General features: G+C 33.3%; 2 protein-coding genes across 2 annotated transcripts; both read right to left on the minus strand.

Annotated features, from left to right (window-relative positions):
• Positions 1-546: 546 nt before the first annotated feature.
• Positions 547-5,832, minus strand: CSY3 (citrate synthase 3). The gene is made up of 13 exons (XM_011084653.3): positions 5,396-5,832; positions 4,866-5,046; positions 4,398-4,483; positions 4,055-4,159; positions 3,579-3,641; positions 3,313-3,422; positions 2,994-3,113; positions 2,842-2,917; positions 2,615-2,688; positions 2,395-2,515; positions 1,480-1,577; positions 1,223-1,346; positions 547-874 (listed from the first exon to the last, which is right to left on the minus strand). The coding sequence occupies exons 1-13, from the start codon at positions 5,642-5,644 to the stop codon at positions 743-745; spliced, it is 1,539 nt and encodes a 512-aa protein (XP_011082955.1). The 5' UTR covers positions 5,645-5,832; the 3' UTR covers positions 547-742.
• Positions 5,833-12,171: 6,339 nt separating this feature from the next.
• Positions 12,172-18,047, minus strand: COQ3 (coenzyme Q 3). Its single transcript, XM_011084652.3, has 9 exons — positions 17,763-18,047; positions 17,581-17,670; positions 14,985-15,063; positions 14,708-14,785; positions 14,107-14,155; positions 13,223-13,272; positions 12,829-12,978; positions 12,475-12,555; positions 12,172-12,385 (listed from the first exon to the last, which is right to left on the minus strand). The coding sequence occupies exons 1-9, from the start codon at positions 18,008-18,010 to the stop codon at positions 12,278-12,280; spliced, it is 933 nt and encodes a 310-aa protein (XP_011082954.2). The 5' UTR covers positions 18,011-18,047; the 3' UTR covers positions 12,172-12,277.
• Between the last annotated feature and the right edge of the window lie 3,118 nt (positions 18,048-21,165).

A 21,165-nucleotide genomic window follows, 5' to 3' on the forward strand; every position in this document is an offset into this window, starting at 1 on the left:
CACTGGTTTTTATTTCATTTTCACGTTAATTTTATTTAATATCCGTTGGGAACAAGTATATATTTTATTAGAAGCAGCAGTGGAATGATAAAGAAATTGTATACCATTACAAATAGTCATAAGAATTATCCGTAAAATGTTCAACATATGCGAAGCGGCCTGCAATGTCTCGTCATGACCCGACGCTCCTGTGTGAAATATTACCTATTTTGGTTGAAAGAGGAGGCTTTCTATTCTTGAGTCAAAATGACTAGCACCACAGGAAAATGGCATTCTTCAATATTTGTCCATGCTACAACATCATTTCAGTTGACTATTATTTGTTAGAAGAGTTGCACGCATTTGCATTCTCTCTGCCATACTTGTTACTAACATATCAAGAAGCTAGCTACTTGAAACAGAAACACAAACAGTCCGACCAAAGGCTGGTTCTGGATGCCCTTTATTTACAGAACAATAACTAGGAAATGCAGCTACCTCAGATATGCAGATATCTAAGTTCAAAGCTTTAGCTGCTAACAGGATGCTTGTGCAATAAGTAGGACATTCGCGGCAAACATTATTACTGCCTAATAATGTAAATTTGAGCATTAATATAACATTTTACACTTAAAAAATATGTCTAAGACGGTTTCCAAGAGAATATAATCCCAACTGTTTATGCAAAACACACCTAAAAATCAATTCTTATTTTGTTCTATCTGTATGAAATCGGACAATGTGATGCAGATAGTTTAAGAAACTAGGCCCCAGATCCAGCCAACCGTCTCCTAGTTGCGTTGGAAACCGAAACTTGACCCAGTTTATCCTCTGCTTTTGTTATCATCCTTTCTTTGAGTGGCATGTAGTGCCTTAGCCATACACCGGTATATACCTGAAACATAAAAGCGAAAGGATAAAAATGCAGTTATATCACGCAAAAAGAGAAAGCAGATGACACCATAGTTGCTTCTAACTCATGTAACCAAGTTGAGAAAGAAAATGTATAAACAGTTTGATAGTTGAGGGCCAGAGACCACCCTCACCATTCCCCCTCTTTTTGATCTATGGAAAGTTGATGTAGCAATTCATACATAACGTCTATGACAATTCAAACGAATTTAAGAAACTAGAATGACATAGAGAAATGCTCCATTCTAGCTTAATTTTGTTACAAAGTGAAAATATACATTAAGTCACAATGTCCAAAAGAAAGAACTAAAAGAAGTGAGGTAAAACATACCTGTGCTGGCCTCATTATCTTTGTATCTGGATCATCCAGAGACTCTCGCCAGTGAGATAAATAGCCAGCCATTCGAGGAATTGCAAACAAAACAGGAAAGAACTCTGTCGGAAAACCCATGGCTCTGACAAATAATTGGGAATATACTTGAATTACTCGAGATGAAACAATCACAAAGACAATAAAACATAAAAATGGATATGAAAGAAAAAGATATGAAGGGAAATGAAGCAAAAAGGCTGTTTATACTCTAGTACCTGTAAATCAACCCAGAATAGAAATCCACATTAGGATACAACTTCCTCTTCACAAAATACTCATCTGATAGGGCAGCCTTCTCTAAAGCTATGGCCACCTGCAAATAACATGTTTGATATGAGACCCAGGAAAATGCATTCCCAGTATTCTCTGCTAAAAGTTAGCTTACTGTTGGTCCAAAATCGGGAGTTACAACCATATGAAACATGTAAGTATGTCTGCTGGGGCACACACAACATTAATTATAAGTTTATTGACCGTATGTTAGAGATCGACAATGCATAAGTAATGTATAAAACATAAATCTAGTTTATTAGTATTGAAAGCATAGCTTTGTCCTCCTGAATCATCAAGGGCCCACAGGGTAAAATATTTCCTTTGTGCATTTACGAAAGCAGAAAATCACAGGAAGTCATGGGGACAGGCATTCATGTCATGAGTCTAAATTCACAAGGCTATGTGAAGAAATTCTAGTCCCTCCCATCTATCATTAAGGTCTTCTTTTCCCTCATATTGGAGGCTGTAACTCATTTCGCCCTGGATGTGACCATCAAGAGGTTAAAGGAGCAAGGAGTAAGGCACTTTTTTGGCCGGATAACTTAAATATACTTCACCAAGTCTTTTTCTCTATCAAGCCGCATAATCAGGTAGCACTACATTCCCCACAGATAAGGATAGGCAAGAAACATATTCTCATACTTCTCTAAATATATGGATTTCTATATCATTTTCCGAAGGAGCACCTGGTATTGTACTCTGGAATTTCATTTGATGTTCATATGAGTTGTAAAATAAGTTTTTCATGCAACAGATTTCCAATTCAACACTTCCGCCTGGTCTTAGGGATTAACTACCTCATTATATCTAGCTTCTAATAGTAAATAAAGCATCTAGTTCACTATAAACAAACCCACCTCTATAAGAGGATCCCTGCCAACAATTGAAAATACTTCTTCTGCAAGTTTCTTGATGACCTTTGCTCGGGGATCGTAGTTCTTGTAGACACGGTGTCCAAAACCGGACATCTTACGCTTCCTAGAGATTATGGAATTTGACAAATATGTAGAGTTACGACCACTCATAGAAACCTTTTCAAAACCCATGGAAAAATTAGCCCATTAGATGAATACCAACCTGTTTTTTACACCTTCAATGAAATCTGGTATATTGTCGATGCTTCCTATCTCACTCAGCATCTTAAGCACGGCCTACAAAATATACAAGAAAAGAAACACTTTCAGACTTAATGTGGCTTGTAAGGATAGCATAAGTACTATGTCTGTCTTTAGTAAGTACTTCGTTCATCCCATTTGAATACCAAAATTTTCCTAGCAGCTTCACAAACAGTAAATGCCAAGTACCTCATTGGCTCCACCATGAAGAGGGCCATACAGGGCTCCAACTGCACCAGCGAGGGCTGTATACACATCAACACCACTGCACACAACAATTTGCATGAGTTACAAACCAAAAAAATGATTTTCCCATGTTCACGAAGACAATAAGATACAACCTTGAAGCAAGGTGCCTTGCAGCTGCAGTGGAGCAATTCATTTCATGTTCTGCATGTAATATGAAAAGAATATCAAGAGCACGAGCAAGCCGTGGATTAGGTTTATAAGACCTGTTGCCCCTGTTTGTTCCATGATCAAAACCCTTGGTTAGATTAAGAAGATAGTTTCAAAGAGGAAATACACTTGCTAGTGTAGTTTTATGCTGCAGTTAAACTTGAAAATATAAGTGGAAACAAAAAGTTAATCCACTTAAACTAGCAATTACCCAAATTTGATCTTGTCGGCAAAAATTATCTAGAACAAAAGTACAGCACTTACAATGAATCAAGCATATATAAGAAGTTCTCTGAGTATGAGAGGTTGCTGGATGGAAGAACAGGTGGCCTTCCAGCCATTCTCAAGTAAGCGGCTGCAGCAATTGTAGGCGCCTGCAGATATAATTACTAGACTCTTAGTACTGATGCCACCAAAACTCATGACCAGCTGTATGATATTATGAAAGACGCAGAAATAGACAAAAGATGCACATCCTAGACATGAACCAGTATTACAACTGTCAATATAAGTGAAGGAAGAAACACCACCTTCCCGAGTATGCGGACAATTTGCTTATCTCTCACTTGTTTAGACTTGTATATGTCTTGGCCCTATATGAAAAATGAACCAAATAATCATAATAGCCATAAATTGCCGTATATTATGATACAACAAGGGAAGATGATATCTTAGCAATGAGGCGATGATCTTTTAAGCCATTCACTGCCAAAAGTGCAAAACTCTATGAAGTAATTCCAAGCAAGTAGAAAGCTGCTAAACAGATATAAAAAAGATAAAGGTAAAAGTATTGATGCTGCTGAAATCCTTCATATTTAAACACTACTCTTGTCCACAAAAAAAGAAAAAGTTCAACACTACTGGAGATGAATAGAGCACTATTCCATGGTATGGCAGCAGAGTCCATACACTGGACGTTGGGATTGTCTTTATGTCCAGTACCAGAGAAAGATTTAGCAGAGGAGAAGAGTCGCAAGAACGCAAGATTTTTTTAATATTGGCTTACCCTTAAAGCTGGATTCGCATCTGGGTGAAAGACTGAAAGAGCACTCATTGCACTGACAAGAACACCCATTGGGTGAGCATCATGGGGCATTGCCTGGATGATATCCTGCAAAACATGATCAGATGCATTCAGGAAATTTACCTCACATAGAAACAGGATTGGGATTAAGGCGATGGCACGCCTACAATCAGAAGCAAGAAAGACCAAGAACACTATGGTTTGTCAAACCACAATTGGAGCTGATTCTTGATTGCATAAAGGATTGCGAGGATGAAAGCAAAACAACTACACATAAACAATCTTCGTAATAGAAACTAGTGCAGGTAAAAGAAGACATGCATACCAATATTCCTTGTGGGACAGCTGAATGCTGTGAAACAGCAAACTCCCAATCTGCCAATTGCGCTTCAGATGGTAAATTCCCATACACTGCCATAGAAAGGGAAAGAATGAATTAAAAATTTGATGTTTTCAACTGAAAAAGCAACCAGTGCAGACAACCGAACAGACTAGTGTATCTGCCAGAAAAAAGAATGAGCAAACATGAAAGTCAGCCATTCCAATAAACTAAAGGAGTCTCACTTAAACATATTACATATCTTATTGCATCAGGGATATGTTCAAAGATTTAACCACATCCAATCAGTATACAGTGAATGAAATCAGCAGAGATCTAGGGTAGAATTTTTAAGGTGCATCAATACTACAAAGTAAACAGTTTGATAACTGAATCCAGCGCAAATGAAACCAGGGCTTAGTTCCTTGAAATGCAAACACACAAGAAATCCATAACAATTGGTGTAATTCTTACTCAAAAGATAAGCCACTTCCAGAAAAGAACTCCCTTCGGCCAGCTCCTCAATCGGATAACCCCTGTATCTAAGAATCCCTTCATCACCATCAATGTAGCAAATCGATGATCGCACAGGAGCAGTGTTGAGGTATCCTGGATCATAAAGCTTCAGCCCCTTGTCATCCTTTCCGGTTGTTATCTGCAAGACTCACTTGAATCATAAATCTTGAACAAAATTATACAGATTCCACCAATAAAAAGTACATGAATACACCGTCCTGGAGATCCAAGTTTCGGATATGCATACACATAGTTTACAGATTAAAGTTTTAGCGCCAGCCCTGATTTTTCATGTAAACAAGCATTCTAGCCTTCAGAATTCCACGAACCAACAGAATTACAATAAACGAAAATGAAATATAGGCTCCACGATATCCTTTAAAGACATACGCTCCCAACAAGATAACACTAGACTGTCCAGTTAAAATTAGAATAACAACAACAAGAGTACAAATCACAACCGCGTTTTTAACATTTGAAAAAAATACCCTTTTGAAGTCGGTGGCTTTGATAGTGCCTTCCTCAGAGACCTGAACCTGGTACCTCTTCCCAGTACGCTCATCAACCACAATCAACGAGCCTTTCAGATTAGGCGGCGGCGCCACGGCGGCAGAGCAGGTAGAAGATTCCAGAATCCCATTGGGAACTCCCCCAAATTGATCATATGAAGCGGCGAGATGAGCTGAGAGCACAGCCAAGCGGCCTCGAGCAACAGTTGAATGATCGACACTCTCCATTTCCTTCGATTCTCTGTTCTTTGAAAATCTAACAAAAACTTTCTTCTCGTGATCGTGTGTGTGTGTGTGTGTGCGTGTCTATATATATATATAAATAAAGCCAATTTCGAGTTTGCTGCGAAAATAATCCGCTTGCTTTGAACAGACGGATGATGAGCCTCTCTCTCTCTCTCTCTCTCTCTCTCTCTCTCTCTCAACTGTGTTGTCATGATCGCTTATTTGCTTAATTTATTTATTTTCTTTTTTTTTTTTACCAAAATGCATTTTACCCCATATTTTATTGAAATAGTTAAAAATCCCTTATAGTTTTTCAATAGGCTAAAATTTCTCTTATATTTTGGAGAACTTAGAAAAAAATACCCCTTCTGTTAGTACTTAATGTAAGGTGCATTATATGGTGATTTTTAGCAATTTTTGACCTTATTTTTTTTGATATTTTTGACAAAAATACCCCCATAAGATTTATATATTTTCACATATATATTTTTTACTTGTTTTAGATGATTTTTTTTGTATGTTTATTTATCTAAAAATAAAATATTTTTTTAAATATATTTAATTAAAAATATAAAAAATTATAGAAATTTTTATATTTTAAATTGAAATATTAAATTAAAGTAACAGTATAAAAATTAATATAGTAAATTTATTTTTCAAATTTAAAATATCTTAACTAATATAAATATTGGTAATTGTAAAAATCATATAATATTAATTATTTAATTAAAATATATAAATAAATTATATTTAAACTTAAATATTTTTTATAATTATTAAAATTGAAATTTAAAACTTTCCTTTATTTATATTTAAAAATATTTCAATCAATTATTTCTAATTTTTTTTAGTTAGTCAAAAATTCAAAATTTAGAAATTAAAAAAAATTATCTAAAATTATCCTTAATCAACTATATATTTAAAATTATTATTAATTAAAATCTATTTGATTAATATAATTAAATTAATTAAAAAATTAAAAAAAATTATGGGCCGCAGTCATCCGACGATGATGCGTCATCGCAGTCGCCTATTTCTTTATTTGGGCGATATCGCCGTCGACCCCATCTGCAAGGTGACATCGCCATCCCCCAATTTGAGGGGGAAAGCAGGGGCGGGTTCGGCGGAAGGGGGAGGAGGGAAGTGGAGGAGTGAGGGTTGCGGTGCTTGGGAAGAGGTAGGCAGCGGGTAGTTAGTTTTTTTTTATATTTTTTTAATATATAATAATTTTTTATAATTTTAAATTATTTATCTATAATATAAATTAAATAATTTGTTGAATTTAGACCTTCTATTTTTTTTTTAAATCTAAGAATCAAGATTAATTGATTATCTATCAATTATTATTTAATCAAAAAAAATCTAACGATCATTAACATAAAAAATAATATATATTAAATAAGGGTATAACAATCATTTATAAAAAGTTAACACCATTAGTTAGATTTAATGGAGAAGGACGATTGAGCTACGTTTAAGAAAATAGAGAGGGATTTTCACCTGCTTTTAAAACACAGGGGGTTTTTAGCGAACTTTTTAAAACACTTAGTTGGAGTTTTTATGCATTTTAGTCTAAATTTTTAAACGCATACAAATTAAAGAATAATAATATGAAACAACACTATATAATTTATATGAATCTATACTAATATAAAAAGAAAATGTCATCCACACCCACAAAAAGCATCTAATAAAACCACCACACTATTTTTTTGTAAAGCCGAAAATACAATCAATTGATAAAATAACTAACTTATTCAAGTTTTTAAATTGTATATTAACTAATAAATTAATTTTTATTAATGTAATGTATTGATTTATATATTTACAATATATTTTAAAACATAAAAGAATATTTATTATATGCATGTAGGAGTGACTTTCCATAATGGCTAGTATAAAATAAAAAAAATAAAAAAAAGTCACTCATAAACAATAATTTATGATACCACTACACCAAATTTTAAAGCAGCAATTATACTCTTAAACATTTGCATTACTTATTTATTCTAAATAGTTCACATTATTTATTAATCGTCTATATGGTATCATATTTATATTTCATGTTAATCACTTGATCCACTTTTAATCAAATTCTTGTATTTTGTGTCCTCTTTAATTATATGAGCACAAATATTAAGTGTAACACTAGTTAGTTGGAGAAAAATAAAAGATTAGGAGAATTTGCAAAAGAGACCATTAGCAAAATCACTAATTCACTAGTTTTCATGAAAAGGATAATTATTTTTATGTATAATATACATAAATTTTTTGTAGTGAATAATTGCATATAATACGCCTGAGGATTACTTCCGTCTAACAAATAAGTTCATCCATTAGTCAAGATTCACCGAATTTGCTTATATTAGTCAAAAAGGAAAAAAGAAGGGATAAAAGTTCATATTTGTCCCGATTGATTCGTCGATGATTTATCACAGGTCAAATAATTCTTTTTATATTCAAATTATCCATTTTATCTTCACACCTTATTGAATGTGATGAAAGGTATATTTTCACCATTATAACGGTAGTTTAGTTAGAAAAAAAATTGTTCGATGTGCAACAATTAATACAAAGTAAACATTATTTCTCATTTATTTTTTTTTATTAATATCAACAAATTCATTAAATTTTGACTAACAGAGTGATCTATTTGTTAGACGATAACAAACCTCATATGTACTAAATATAATTTTCAAACAATACATATTTACGTATAATTACACCAAACTTCAAATACTAAGAGTGTAATTATCCCTTATTTTTATACTAGAATACGTTATATCTATATTATTTATTAAGGGGGATTTCTAAAATAATTGTCAGGATCCATAAAATATAAATTATTGAATCATTCTTAATTATACTTATATCTTCCAATACGTGTATAACTAACCGTCTCTACGTACATGTACTACATAATCTTTTGTACTCTAAAATATATTGTGAATAAGAATAAAATATATTAATTAACACGTCATATTTAAAAAAAAAATAATTAGGTGTATTATCGAACAATAAAAAATTAATATAATAATATCACAAATTACGTTAAAAAAATATTATTTTTTTATATTAATATAGATAAAAAGCCAAAAAAGATTATATTCTTTAATTTCTGTCAGGAAAAGAAAAATATCTGAATTTTATTATTAGTTTAAGAAATTACCAAGAAGCCCTTGAGAGAGAGAGTTCCTGGCGTGTTGAATTAAGAAGGATGAGGATAAAAAAGTCAATTAGGCAAGGGCAATACTAAATACACCGTTGTGTTGGGATGCACAATATGTTATCTCTAGGGACAGGATAAGGACAGTTGGAGGATTCAGACTTGGACTTTTTTATGCATACTAAATTATATCCTTATCCTTCCTATTTACTTTTTATTTACTATAATGAATAATTACACACCCCTCCCTTCAAATTTGGTATAATTACATATAAATTTTTTATAATTAGAGAAATTACATTTAATATATCTGAGGTTTGCTTCTATCCAACAAATAAGTCTCATTATTAGTCAAAATTTAACGAATTTCCTGATATTAACAAAAAAATCTATATTTTCCTCCATTGACCTATAGCAGGTCAAATAAAATTTTTGATGATCAAATTACCCTTATACGTCTTCACGCTTTGATGCATATGAGAAGGCATATCTTCATTGTTATAAGGGTAATTTAATTTGAAAAAAAATATTTGACCTACAATAAGTTTGTTTATGAGAAATCAAAAGGGCAGTAAGTATTTATGTCTATATGGTGGGAATTTTCATCACACATTCACATGTTTTTTTTTTTAAATAATGTAAAATTGCATATCATAGCTGCATTAATGTAAAACTATTGTATAATATTTAGGAAGTGTATGCAAAAATTTCTGCTTTTATAGAAGTAATTTTTGTAGAAAAAAAAGTTGGAAGTTGTAGTAAAATCAAAAATATGTAGTGTTTGTAAAAAAAGTGAAAAATGGATTAAAGGTAAATTCGATAGTGTTTTGAGTAAAATCACCTTTAAAATAAACTTAATTGATTAAATGCCTATATCTCTATGTGTTAAAAAGATACTATTTTTTGTTTATTATTTTACTTGTTGTTTGTCAATAATATTTTTCCCAAACGATAATAAATTCTATTTTGATTAGTATATTTATTTTTGAAAAGTTATGACAAAAAATGTGTTCAATTAAATAATAATATATGAACGAAATAATATAAGTAGATGATATAGTAAATAAAATGTAAAAAAATTAAAATATTAAATATGTGTAAGTGTAAATTTGATTCTTGTTAAATTATTTAAATTATTTGAAAACTTCAATATCAATTTTAAAAATAAATTAAAAACGATAAAGTTGAATTAAAATAATCATAATAAGAGTAAAAAAGTCAAAATAAAGTTGAATTTATTCGCAAAAATGCCAAAACAGCTAGAAGCACCCCCAAGATGCTTTTAACTTTTGAAAAGCAAAAACTGACGTTCCAAACACTTTGAAAATACTTTTTGCAAGTTAGAAGCTGAAAAATACTTTTCTAAGGAGCTCACAGACACTACCTTAGTGATAAATTAATGGACCCCCTTCAAATTTTCAAAATTACCCGTCATTTTAAAAAGATCAAATTGCATAATATCCCACTGTGTTTTAAAAACTCAACAAACCCCCCTCCTCTCTGATTTGAAAATAGGCAAAATCCCTCTTATGTTTTATAAATTCAGCGCAATCGTCCATCTCCGTTAAATATGATTAATGGTGTTAACTTTTTGATAAATGACTGTTATACCATTACATATTACATATTGACTTTTCTAATGACTGCTGGATTTTTATTGTTTAGATGAGAGTCGCCAGATCTAATTAATTAATTTTAACCGTTAAATTTTAAATTTATAAACAAAAAATGAGCCTTTAGATTTATTAATTTTAAATATATATTCTAAAAAATAAAATTAAAAAAAGAAAAAAAAAATACTCTGCTCCCACCCCCAACCCCCACCTGCGCCAACCCTCGTCCCGTGCCCCCGTCGCCCTCATTGCCTCCCCCACCGTCGCCCTCAAATTTGGGCATTGTCGTCGTCACTCAGATCAAATTTAAACGGATGATGCCGCCCAGATAAAGAAAGAGGGCGACAACATCGCTTCTGTGCGGGGGCGGCAGCCATCGCGGTCACCCCCAATTTCTTTTTAATTAATTTAATTATATTAATTAAATATATTTTAGTTAATTAAAAATAATTTTTTATAATTATAATAGTAAAATATATTTAAATTAATCTATAACTTATAATTATTATAATTTTTTAATATTTATATTAATGTAGATATCTAAATTTACAAAATAAAATTTTAGTTTTTTTATTTTATATTTTGATATTTAATATATATATACATATTTAAGAATAAAATAAATGTGTTGTGTGTTGTGTGTGCAAGAAAGGGAAAAAGAAAAGAGAGGTGGGGTGGTGGAGGTTGGTGGCCCCACCCGCCCACTCTCCACTCTCTCTCCTCTCTCTTTACATATATATATATGTATATATTGTATTTACTTATTTATATATATAATATTATTATTATTTTATTTACCTCATTAGACTTTTATCAAAATGTTCATCCTTTCAAATTTTTTTAATTAATATAAGTTGTCCCCTAATATTATAACAAATTTCAATTTAATCCGTTCAAATTTCATTATATTCCAATTGTGATCTATAATTTATTTACTAATTAACTAAATTTTATAAAAATTTATCAATTAATCTCTCAATTATGTATTATGCAATTTTTTTTTTTCAAAAAATCAATCTGACAATAGTAATTTTAGATATAATATAGAAATGTTTTAGTCAGTTAAAGTTAAAAAAGGTCAAAATATGCTAAAAAGAAGCCCAATCGCACTTCAAGGGCGTGCAACCCTCCTTTTGTTAGGGGGATTTTTGGCTGAATTTATTAAAATACAAGAGGGATTTTTAGCAATTTTTAAAACACATGGGAGTTTTTAATACATAAGGTAATATGAAATATAGCCTTTAAAAAATTACAAATGCTCCATTAAAAATTAACAGGCATCTCACAAATATCCCCTATAATGAATTGTTACAAAAAAGTCGTTAGATATCTACTAATTTTAATAAATACTTGTAAGCTTTTAAAAAATAAAGAATATTTATAATTCAAGAGAGCTCGTTGTAATTTTATCATAATATTAAAAGTAAAATAGGAAAGCCTGCACATATATGTGGACCTTCCCTTTTATCTTTGATTGGGTGCAGGTATTGTTCCAATGTAGGATAATTTTGAGTCGTTCGAAGTTCCATTCTTTTTGTCTTTTGTTGAGCTCACCTGTGTCAGAATTGAATGCACCAAAACTCTTCTTCTTTGCAATTCCTAGAACAATAGATTCTTTTTTTTTCTTTTGGATCTAATTAGAACAATAGATCCAACCATGTGGTGCGTACGACTTTCTGTTAGAGAAAAACATAGTGCAGTGTAGTAAAGCATAAAGTACTATCATTTGAAGCAAGAAAGAAGACGAAAACTGAGTAATACACATATGAGACTAACATAAAACGGGATACGTTGAGGACGAAAGCAGAATATGAATTCAACAAAAGTTATACAATAAAAGACAGTAATTTGGATGATCTATTTGCTGTTCTTTGTGCCATATGCGATGAAATTTACACTGATATCATCAGAGAGATACCACCGTCCCGTCAGGGGGTTGTAAACGAACCCAGCCATCTCTTGGACCTGGACAAAGGAATACAGGCAGCAAATTGACATCTCAGTTCTTACATAAAGGGCAAAGAGAATGCTGCGGGAATTCGCTTCTGACTTACAGAAATAGAAGCACGATCAAGAATTAGGACGAGTTCTTCTGGCGTGAGAAAGCTCGACCATTGATGCGTGCCCATTGGGAGCTGAAAGTTTCACACGTCAATGAAATGTAAACAGTTGTATATACACTAACCAAGAAATCTTGAAGGGAAACTTCCAGGGATATAGGCATGGAGGCATCAAATGTCTCTTTGGAACGCATAGTTTATGATTCTAATTACAAAAAACTTTAATGCTTTATGATTTCCGAAGCCAGATCTGCCCCCATCCTGGACCAAACTCAGCATTGCACACAAAAGATGTTTTGTTTGCCCAACAACCATACAAACTCAAGCAAGAAGGCGAACTAAACATACCCAGTGTAAGACATATTCAGCCATGAGAATGGCTGTTGCATATGCTCTCATTGAACGATTAATTGTTGAAATGAGAGTAGCTCCACCAATGCTAGTCAATGCTGACAAGGATTTGCAGAATTCAGCAGGATCCGCCACATGCTCAATTACCTAGGGAGTACAAACAATCAGATGTATATCCATAATCCAGTAAATATGTGACACGGAAATGATGAAGCAGATAACGGAGAAACAATACAACGCGAGGCAAACTCCACCCAGTCAAAAACATTAACGAGCAGATAACCTGACTCAGTGAATATTAACAAATTACTGCAGGCAACACATCACAAGTTGCAAATTTTTTGCTCCAGATGATTGCTCAAATTTTCCAATTGAATCAACAATAACTTACTTCCAGTGCAATTACAGCGTCAAATTTCCTCTGCTCTTCCACCAATTTTTCTGTCCAGTGGTAGCAATCACATCAGATTCTGAAGGATAGGTTTAGAAGTTCAGAAAGTAATGGTTCCGAAATGGATTAAACAACAAACATACAAAGACATGAATATTAGGAACGAATCAAAGCCATACAGAAAAAGACAGGATACATATGAAATGAAGAAAAAATGAAGAAAAAAGCTAACTGATTAATACAGCATATCTGTCAAACAACAGTAACAAAAAAAAGTGATATGTAAAAGGTATATGACAAATAAAAAGATGTCATGATTGCATGTCGCGACAAATGATGAGAAAATTATGCTTGTTGTAAAAAATGTCTGAAGTCGAATGCATAAATAAGGAAATACATATTACAAAGTACTGAGACAACTTTAATCACCCCACTCACTAACTCAGGTCAAACACCAATCCCAGCCCCCCAGCCAAACTGAAAAAAATAAACAGAAAAAATACAAAGAAAAGAAACACAGACTCGGAAAAATAGTGGATAAAAGATGCAGATCTTTATACATGGAAGACAAAAAAAACAGCTCATCCTAATTACTAAAGAAAGAACAGAAAGAAAAGAAATATGGACCAACAAGATCAATGCTAAGAAGCAGATCAGTAAACATGGAAGAGGTGGAGACATCTCGTACTTGTTGTTGATCATGTGTAGGTTGGTCTAAATTGGTGGAACATTTGAAGTTTGGAGAATAGCTCACAGCAAAGGAGTTACAACCAAACATGAAGAAGTAAGATGTAAGCACTAAGGAGAGTGATTTGAATATGTGAAGAAGTAAAATTGATCATTTAGTTTAACCTTTATATTCAACAAGTAAGTATGACGTGTACCAGCTGTTGTGCAACAATAGTCAATAGATGAAGTCAAAGGATCCAAATCCTGCAAAAAAGAAACATAGACACTCACTGATATAAAAAACAGACGGCAACATTTTCTTCTTTTATATAAATGTCATGCAGTTGCATATACTGAACAAACTAGAGTTAAAAGTAAGTTAAGTTCAGCAGGATTGGAAATATAAACTCTTCCAGAATGAGAGAAAAAAAAAGGTTTATTAAAGATACTATTTATGTTGAACCCCCCTTTCGCGCCAAGTGTATATATGAAGAAGTCAAATAGGGTGGGAGAATTCAAATTACTTTCATTCTTACATCAGATTTGAATTTGATGGGTCAAGTTTATCAGAAATAAGGCTTGATTGTTCAGATATGTATACATGAATTTGCTTCCACTCCATTTCAACTTCCTCAATGTGAAAACATCCACCACTATCCTATACTGATTTTGAGGGGTCTAGCAATTCATGGACATGAAATTAGAGGACATGCATTTTTGCACTAGCAAAGTACGAGACTGAATATTTCTCATATTTCTGCGCGAATGTATACGACTGGTCGATTTCTCTTCTTTTCCATCTATAATAGAACATACCGCATGAAGCCGTGCAATCTTGATATTCTTTTCCACAGCATCAACTCCTGTGACAGTAGCACCCATACGAGCCAAAGGCTGAAATATGATGAAAAATGACCATTAGAGACAAGAGCTGTTGCTGGTGCAAAAGAAAACATACTACTACAAATTACATGTATTAATTCAACAAAAATGGTAAATATATATTTAATTGCCATACAGAGTACAAAATCTCCTGAATATATACAACAAACCATCCCAAATTTGAGCATCAACAAAAAGCAAAGATGCATACCTCAGATAAAATCCCCCCTCCACAGCCAACATCGACGAACTTCAATCCTTCAAATGGCCTTGTACAGTTTGGATCCTTTCTGAAACATGTTACAATCATCAGCTTGTATCAGACAGCCAAGAAAAGAAGTATATCAATGTTTACCGGTGGTTCTTAGGTTCCTTCAAATACAGTATATTTCTATTTAAGGGATACATTCATGAACATAAAAGAGAAATAAATTCAGAAATAAACTCAGGATGTTCCATATATCAGGTTTAGCCGATGAACACCTTAACAATGATATAGAACCTTTCAAGATGTCGGAGAAGTGACTTTATCATCTATGCTTATAAAACTCCAAGCAACCAATCTCATTCTAATCCTCCAGCGTAAAGGTCATTAATTCTTGATTATGCTAATACAGTACTAAGCAGCAAATTGTTTTAACATTACGTATTCTTATGATTTTAGCAGTTTAAGAGAGAGGGAAGGTTATGTAGCTCAAAGTACGGACAGGATGAATGAAAAGTGAAAAATGTCTAAAGCATCCGGTTTGTTGAAAGAAAAAGTAAACATTCAACCAGGAAAATGACAACAGGGTACATATAACAATAAACTCATGTTTCACACAGTAATGGATATATACTCCCATTGGTTCCATCCCAGTAAAGCATCTTGTTTGACTTGCTCTGGCTCTGGCTTGGATACCAGGTTAAACAATCTCATCTAAAAGCTTAAATTGTTGTCCAAGAGAAGAATCATTCAATATTAAAATCTTAACAACGTGAACTGAGAGTAATAGGTGCACTGGTTCAGCAGGTATGCTAGGACCAGGATGAGTGAGGAATGGTCTAGCTTCATTAAGTAGCTAAGCTGAACTGAGCCAGTGAAAGATGAGTCAGAGGACTGTTGTAGTATGTGAATGAGGACAGATCACATAGGTGTGCATCCATTGCCTCTGAGATGTCGAGTAAGGAAAGGGCTGTCCAAATATACCCTACTTGGCTAGATTAAGGTCACTGTCTCATGCTTTATTACGGGCTCTATACCTAAAGACAACTGGGGATTTAATCATGCCGTGATACCCTCTATAAAGAACCAAATCCCTTTATGCAGATAGGCCTTTCATATTCAAACCAGTGAAAGGACAATTACTCAACATCTAGTAGAAATGCATAATATTAATATTCATGAAAAGCCAGGTTCAACATTATCCATGTCGTAATAATGAAGCTTATCTTATTAATTTAAAGATGGATAAGGCCTCTAATGCATATTAAAGGAAGCTTCTTTTGGTCTCAATTTAGAGAAGAGTCTTGGAGGAACTCCAAAGTTGACTGAAAATGCTTAGAGTCTGAAATTGTTTTACTAAGTTTAAAGAACTCTGCAAGAAGGTCCCAAGTTAAAGAAGAGATGCTCAAAGGGGAGCAGAAGTGGGCCTGGCCTAGTAACATTTACCTCTCAAGCTTGAGGTCATAGGCAAAGCTATGCAATGTCCAGAAATACATTTATGGGTTCAAACAAGTGAAAAGGAGCTTCATTCATGAAGAACATGAACTTCTATAGGGTGCCCCTCAATGGCTGGGAGACTACGGTGCAGAAAGAGTAGAGATACAAACTCTAGTGTGATTGATTTCTCACCACTCCATTTTTCTAGTTCCACAGATGATCGAGCAACATAATGCTTTTTTTCTAATCTCACCTGCTTTAAGACATATAGTTTCCTACAACCAATTTCTATTGAACCTACTCTTTGGTTTTTCTCAATTTCAGATTTACAAAAATTTTAGCAAGTAATACTTATCTCGAAAGTCCAATCTATAAAGGATATGTGGTTCTCTGCAACCGATCGGTTACCACCTAATGTGCATATTCATCCTATGCTCCCTTTCAAGGATCTCCTTTCCAACCAAGGATATTCTGCTAAATTTTTTTCAAGACTAGTAAAATGATCCATGGCTGCACATATACTTCCACGTTCACTCTCAACTTTTTTCACCAAATAGAGATTGAAAAAAGAAGCTTCCATTCATAGGTTTCTGGAGCCTTACCCATTTTATAACATATGCCATCTTGGTATTGTAAAATTAAACAAATCCGAGTTTTCATGATTATCATTCCTCATACTAGATTTTCTTTTAATAATTCTCCTTTTCTCCGTACAAATTCCGCATTACAAATTTAATCCCCAAAATGGAGACTTGAGATAGCAGTTATTCCTGTTTTTTATCTCAACGGATATCATCATGCAACTTGGTGCTAGTGAATCGTTCAATTACAGGAGCCAATAATAAAAGCACATCCGAGCCTAATACAGCAGCTTTCTAAAACCCAGTTTTAAGAGACTAAGCAATTTTTTACAGAGAGCTCAAAGATGATCAATACAAGACCATGTGATCTACCTGGTTTACATACAGTATTGGTAAAAAGAACCATCCGTGCAAATCTCTTTGTTTCCTTTAGTAACTCTATCAAAGTTAACCAGAAGTATAAGAGAAAAATGATCTTGCAGACGAATTAACAACTTCTTCAAAAAGTTTCAAACTATTTTCACCCCTATTTTACACAAGAAGAAAAATTTAATCATAATTCCCAAAAGCACAATCAGAATTACCCAAAATGCCGGCACAAAGAGGACCTAATAAAAGCAAGTCTCGTGGGATTCATCACATGCAATGGCTTAAACGGCCCTTCAGCATCCCACCTAAAATTCATTCAATAAAGAATCAAACAAATTGATAAACATAACACAATCAAATTCGGGTAAAATGTCCAAAATTAACCAATAAAAAGTACCAGGTCTCTGCAATGGCGGCGAACTTTTTAAGCTCAGCTTCATTCAAGGAGCTCTTCGAATGTAAACTGGACACCGGTGGAGTAGCCGAAGCCTGAGCCGCTGGAGATGGCTGGGGAGCATTCGAATACGTCCTTGTTTGGTGTTCATGCAGATAATTAGGGTTCCGGTAGAGAAATCTAGGTGGGGAATAGTGCAAAGCGGGTCGGGTTAGAGTTCGTAGGCGAGCTAAGAGATGCTTTGAAGCCATGATGGCCAGTGAAGAAAGAGGAACGTTTTTCGGGGAAGTACGGTGCGATGTAAACTGTGAAAGAGAGGAACGCAAAACGGGCTGGGCCTTACCAGCAACATAATTGAGCGGCCTTTTGGAATTCATATGGGCCGTATTTCCTACATTTTTTAAAGGCCCAATCACTATTTGCTAAAGTATCATCTACCATTTGAAATTAATCAAATATATTATCTTGGTTTGAATATTCTACTCTGAAATAAAATATTTATAGAAGAATTAGATAAAATGGAATTTATGGATGTTATTAGATTTTATCTTAAAAATAACTAATGGTTTCTCTATGCTACATTATTATTATTATTATTATTATTATTTGGGTTGTTGCTCTTAAAAAGAAATTGCTATTTTATAAAATAGAACATATCAATACGACATATTTATAGTATATAAAAAAGAAAACTTTATTTTTACTCATAAATATCGATTATTTACACCATGATTTTATATACATAAGTACTTTGTGCCACGATAACTAATTTAGATAAAGGGATCGAGTATACAATCTAAATAACTAATTTAGATAAAGGGATCGAGTACACAACCTAAATAACTAATTTAGTTAAAGGGATCGAGTAAACAACCTAAATATGTCAAATATCAAAAAAGTTGGTCTGAATTTACCATTAAATTTATAATCCAAATACACAACCTAAAAAATATACATAAGTAGTTCATGAACAAGACAGAGCCCAGTTCTTGGTTTCCACACGTGAGGCTTCTGCGGAGAAACAAATCAAGCACTAAACGTTCTCACCTGTACTTGCATAGCAGCGCTTTCTCTCGGGTTAAAAGGGTTACCTTTTAGCGATTTCCATTGATGCATTTCATTACCCAGAGGAATAATAAGGCCTTGTTTGGGAACAAAAAAGTGAAATGTCTGTGGCATTAATGATGACATCTTGCTAAAATTTGCTACATGAAAAACATACATACATATATAGCAGTTGATAGTTATATATATATATATATATATATACCTATTGTGAGGGGGGGGGGGGGGGTAGTCTAGCTTTTGTTTTTTAGTTTATGTTTTCTCTTTACAAATGGGGAGGGTAGAATATATGTTTTCCACCATTGCTTTCCTCTTATATGTGTTTAGTTTGTGTGGTACATTCATATGTGTGTACAAAATTAATTGTGTCTGAAATTAATAAGATTTAAGGTATTAAATCTATTTTAAAAAAGCTCCAAAATATTTGGGGAAGTTTTTTGATCTTTTTACGTAATATGCAAGAAATGAACACGTAAAAATAATACTGATAATAACTATATTATAGTCATGTGATGATTAAGTTAGTAAAGTTGTAAAGAAAATTGAACTAATCAGGATAGACAAGGTAGCAAAAATTATACATGGGCGTGGAGGGTTAGTATTTATAAGTGTACCAAAATTGTATGATTATATATGGATCAACGATACAGAATTGACTCATGGTCATCGTGAGTCCATATATACCACAATTTTAGTCAGATTTGAGACTGAAAATAGCTCGCATGAATCATGGACCATTTCTGATGTTAAACAACAATTCAAGGGTATTTTATTCGATTTAGAAAGTTGGGTGGGGTCTCCATACCAAATTCAAAGAAAAAATCAAAAAATAATTGTTAATTTCTTAGAAAATGTATGTTTTAATTGAATAAATAAAAAATAGTGTAAAAGTTAGAGTTGAGATGAAAGAGAATTGGAGGTTGAGAAGAGATAAGAAAGTAAAAATTAGTGAGATGATTCTAAAAGTAAGAAAATAACATATTACAAATTTTGAAACACTAAAATGGCGTTGTTCAATTATAAAAAAAAGGTACATATTGATAGTTACTTCGAGCGATCTATCATTTCTCCTTTGCTAGAGCATGCGTATTGGTTTGTTGTAGGTGATTGGAGTTAAATTATCTAAATTTTCTTGTAACAAAAACTTCAATGGCAGGATGTGCTCTGAAAAAAATTTCAAGTCTACACTTTCTATCCTAAGTACTTCAGCAGTACTATAGTTCTCCATGCTTACTGTCCTTTCATTGATGGCCTGATAAGACATAAAGAGAGATTTATCAGCATAAACATGCACATTTGCTTTAGTGTTAATCAACCAATCACAAGGTTCGTATATAGTCAGAAGTTCGGGTTTTACAGATGCATACCTTTCAGTTGCTCTTGAGGTGCTAGCACCGCTAGAACCTCCCACAATTATGTTAACAGTTGTCTGCCTAGTTTTGGCCTTTTTATTAGGACAAAGTTTGGCCCAGCGTCCAACCTGCCCATAGTTCCAGCATGGTTTGTTTGCTTTTCATTCCTTATTTTTTGTGGTCTTGTCTTTATTGATGGCATTTGAGTTTGAGTTAACTTTATTCACTTTCTGTTTCCCCAATATTAGATTGGCCCTGGGTTGATGCTCAACTGACATTTTTTGGGTCTGATTTCTATACTCTTCCTTAGTGCTGATAGCAACCATAAGATCATCCAGAGATAGTTTCCTTTTCTGATATTTGAGCGTCATGCCAAAATTTTCTCAAGATTTGGGAAATTTGTCCACTTTGAACATCACCAGAAATTTCTCAGGAAGCTTCATCTCAACATCAGCCAGAGCATGCTCAAGGTTGATGAGTTTGTTCAGCTACAGACCTGTCCCCAACCATTTGATTCCGCATGAACTTGGAAACAAAATACTTTTCGAGCTCTTGTTCTTCAGTATTATATTTTCGGTCCAACTCATCCCACAAAAACTTAGCAGTTTAAGAATTAGAACAATAGACGTCAAAGAGCGTATTTGACAAAGCCGACAAAATCGCTCCTCAACCTATTTTATCCCTCTCTATCCACTGAACTATCTCAGCAATTCTGAGATCGGTATCAGTAAGTTCAGCTCTGGTCACCTAAAGAGCCCTTTCATTGTTAAACCAAATTTTCATTCATTGTTGCCAGCGTTTGAAAAACTGGCCCCAAAAACTTATCGGACAAATTGATTAAATCGATTTTTGGTGCGATCGGAATCACAACAGAAATAAGCTTGGCCATTCTTAATATCTTTGGTAACTAAAAATAGCATTCAAAAAATTTCAGGAAAAAAATTCGAGTTTCCAAAAACAACGTTTGCAAAACTATTTACGACGTTCTA

Source organism: Sesamum indicum, linkage group LG12 (genome assembly GCF_026168435.1).
Source record: "Sesamum indicum cultivar Baizhima isolate 11 linkage group LG12, ASM2616843v1, whole genome shotgun sequence".
Lineage (NCBI taxonomy): Eukaryota > Viridiplantae > Streptophyta > Magnoliopsida > Lamiales > Pedaliaceae > Sesamum > Sesamum indicum.

What these genes read in the sequence shown, in the direction of transcription:
- COQ3 (XM_011084652.3), bottom strand. Translation starts at nt 18,010, where the DNA reads ATGGCTTCAAAGCATCTCTTAGCTCGCCTACGAACTCTAACCCGACCC. An exon ending in GCCGCCATTGCAGAGACCTG is followed by an intron (nt 17,671 to 17,762) that starts GTACTTTTTATT and finishes AATGAATTTTAG; the next exon opens with GTGGGATGCTGAAGGGCCGT. An exon ending in CTGAATATGTCTTACACTGG is followed by an intron (nt 12,556 to 12,828) that starts GTATGTTTAGTT and finishes TGAAACTTTCAG; the next exon opens with CTCCCAATGGGCACGCATCA.
- CSY3 (XM_011084653.3), bottom strand. Translation starts at nt 5,644, where the DNA reads ATGGAGAGTGTCGATCATTCAACTGTTGCTCGAGGCCGCTTGGCTGTG. An exon ending in AAGCCACCGACTTCAAAAGG is followed by an intron (nt 5,047 to 5,395) that starts GTATTTTTTTCA and finishes TGAGTCTTGCAG; the next exon opens with ATAACAACCGGAAAGGATGA. An exon ending in TTATATATGCTTGATTCATT is followed by an intron (nt 3,114 to 3,312) that starts GTAAGTGCTGTA and finishes TGGAACAAACAG; the next exon opens with GGGCAACAGGTCTTATAAAC.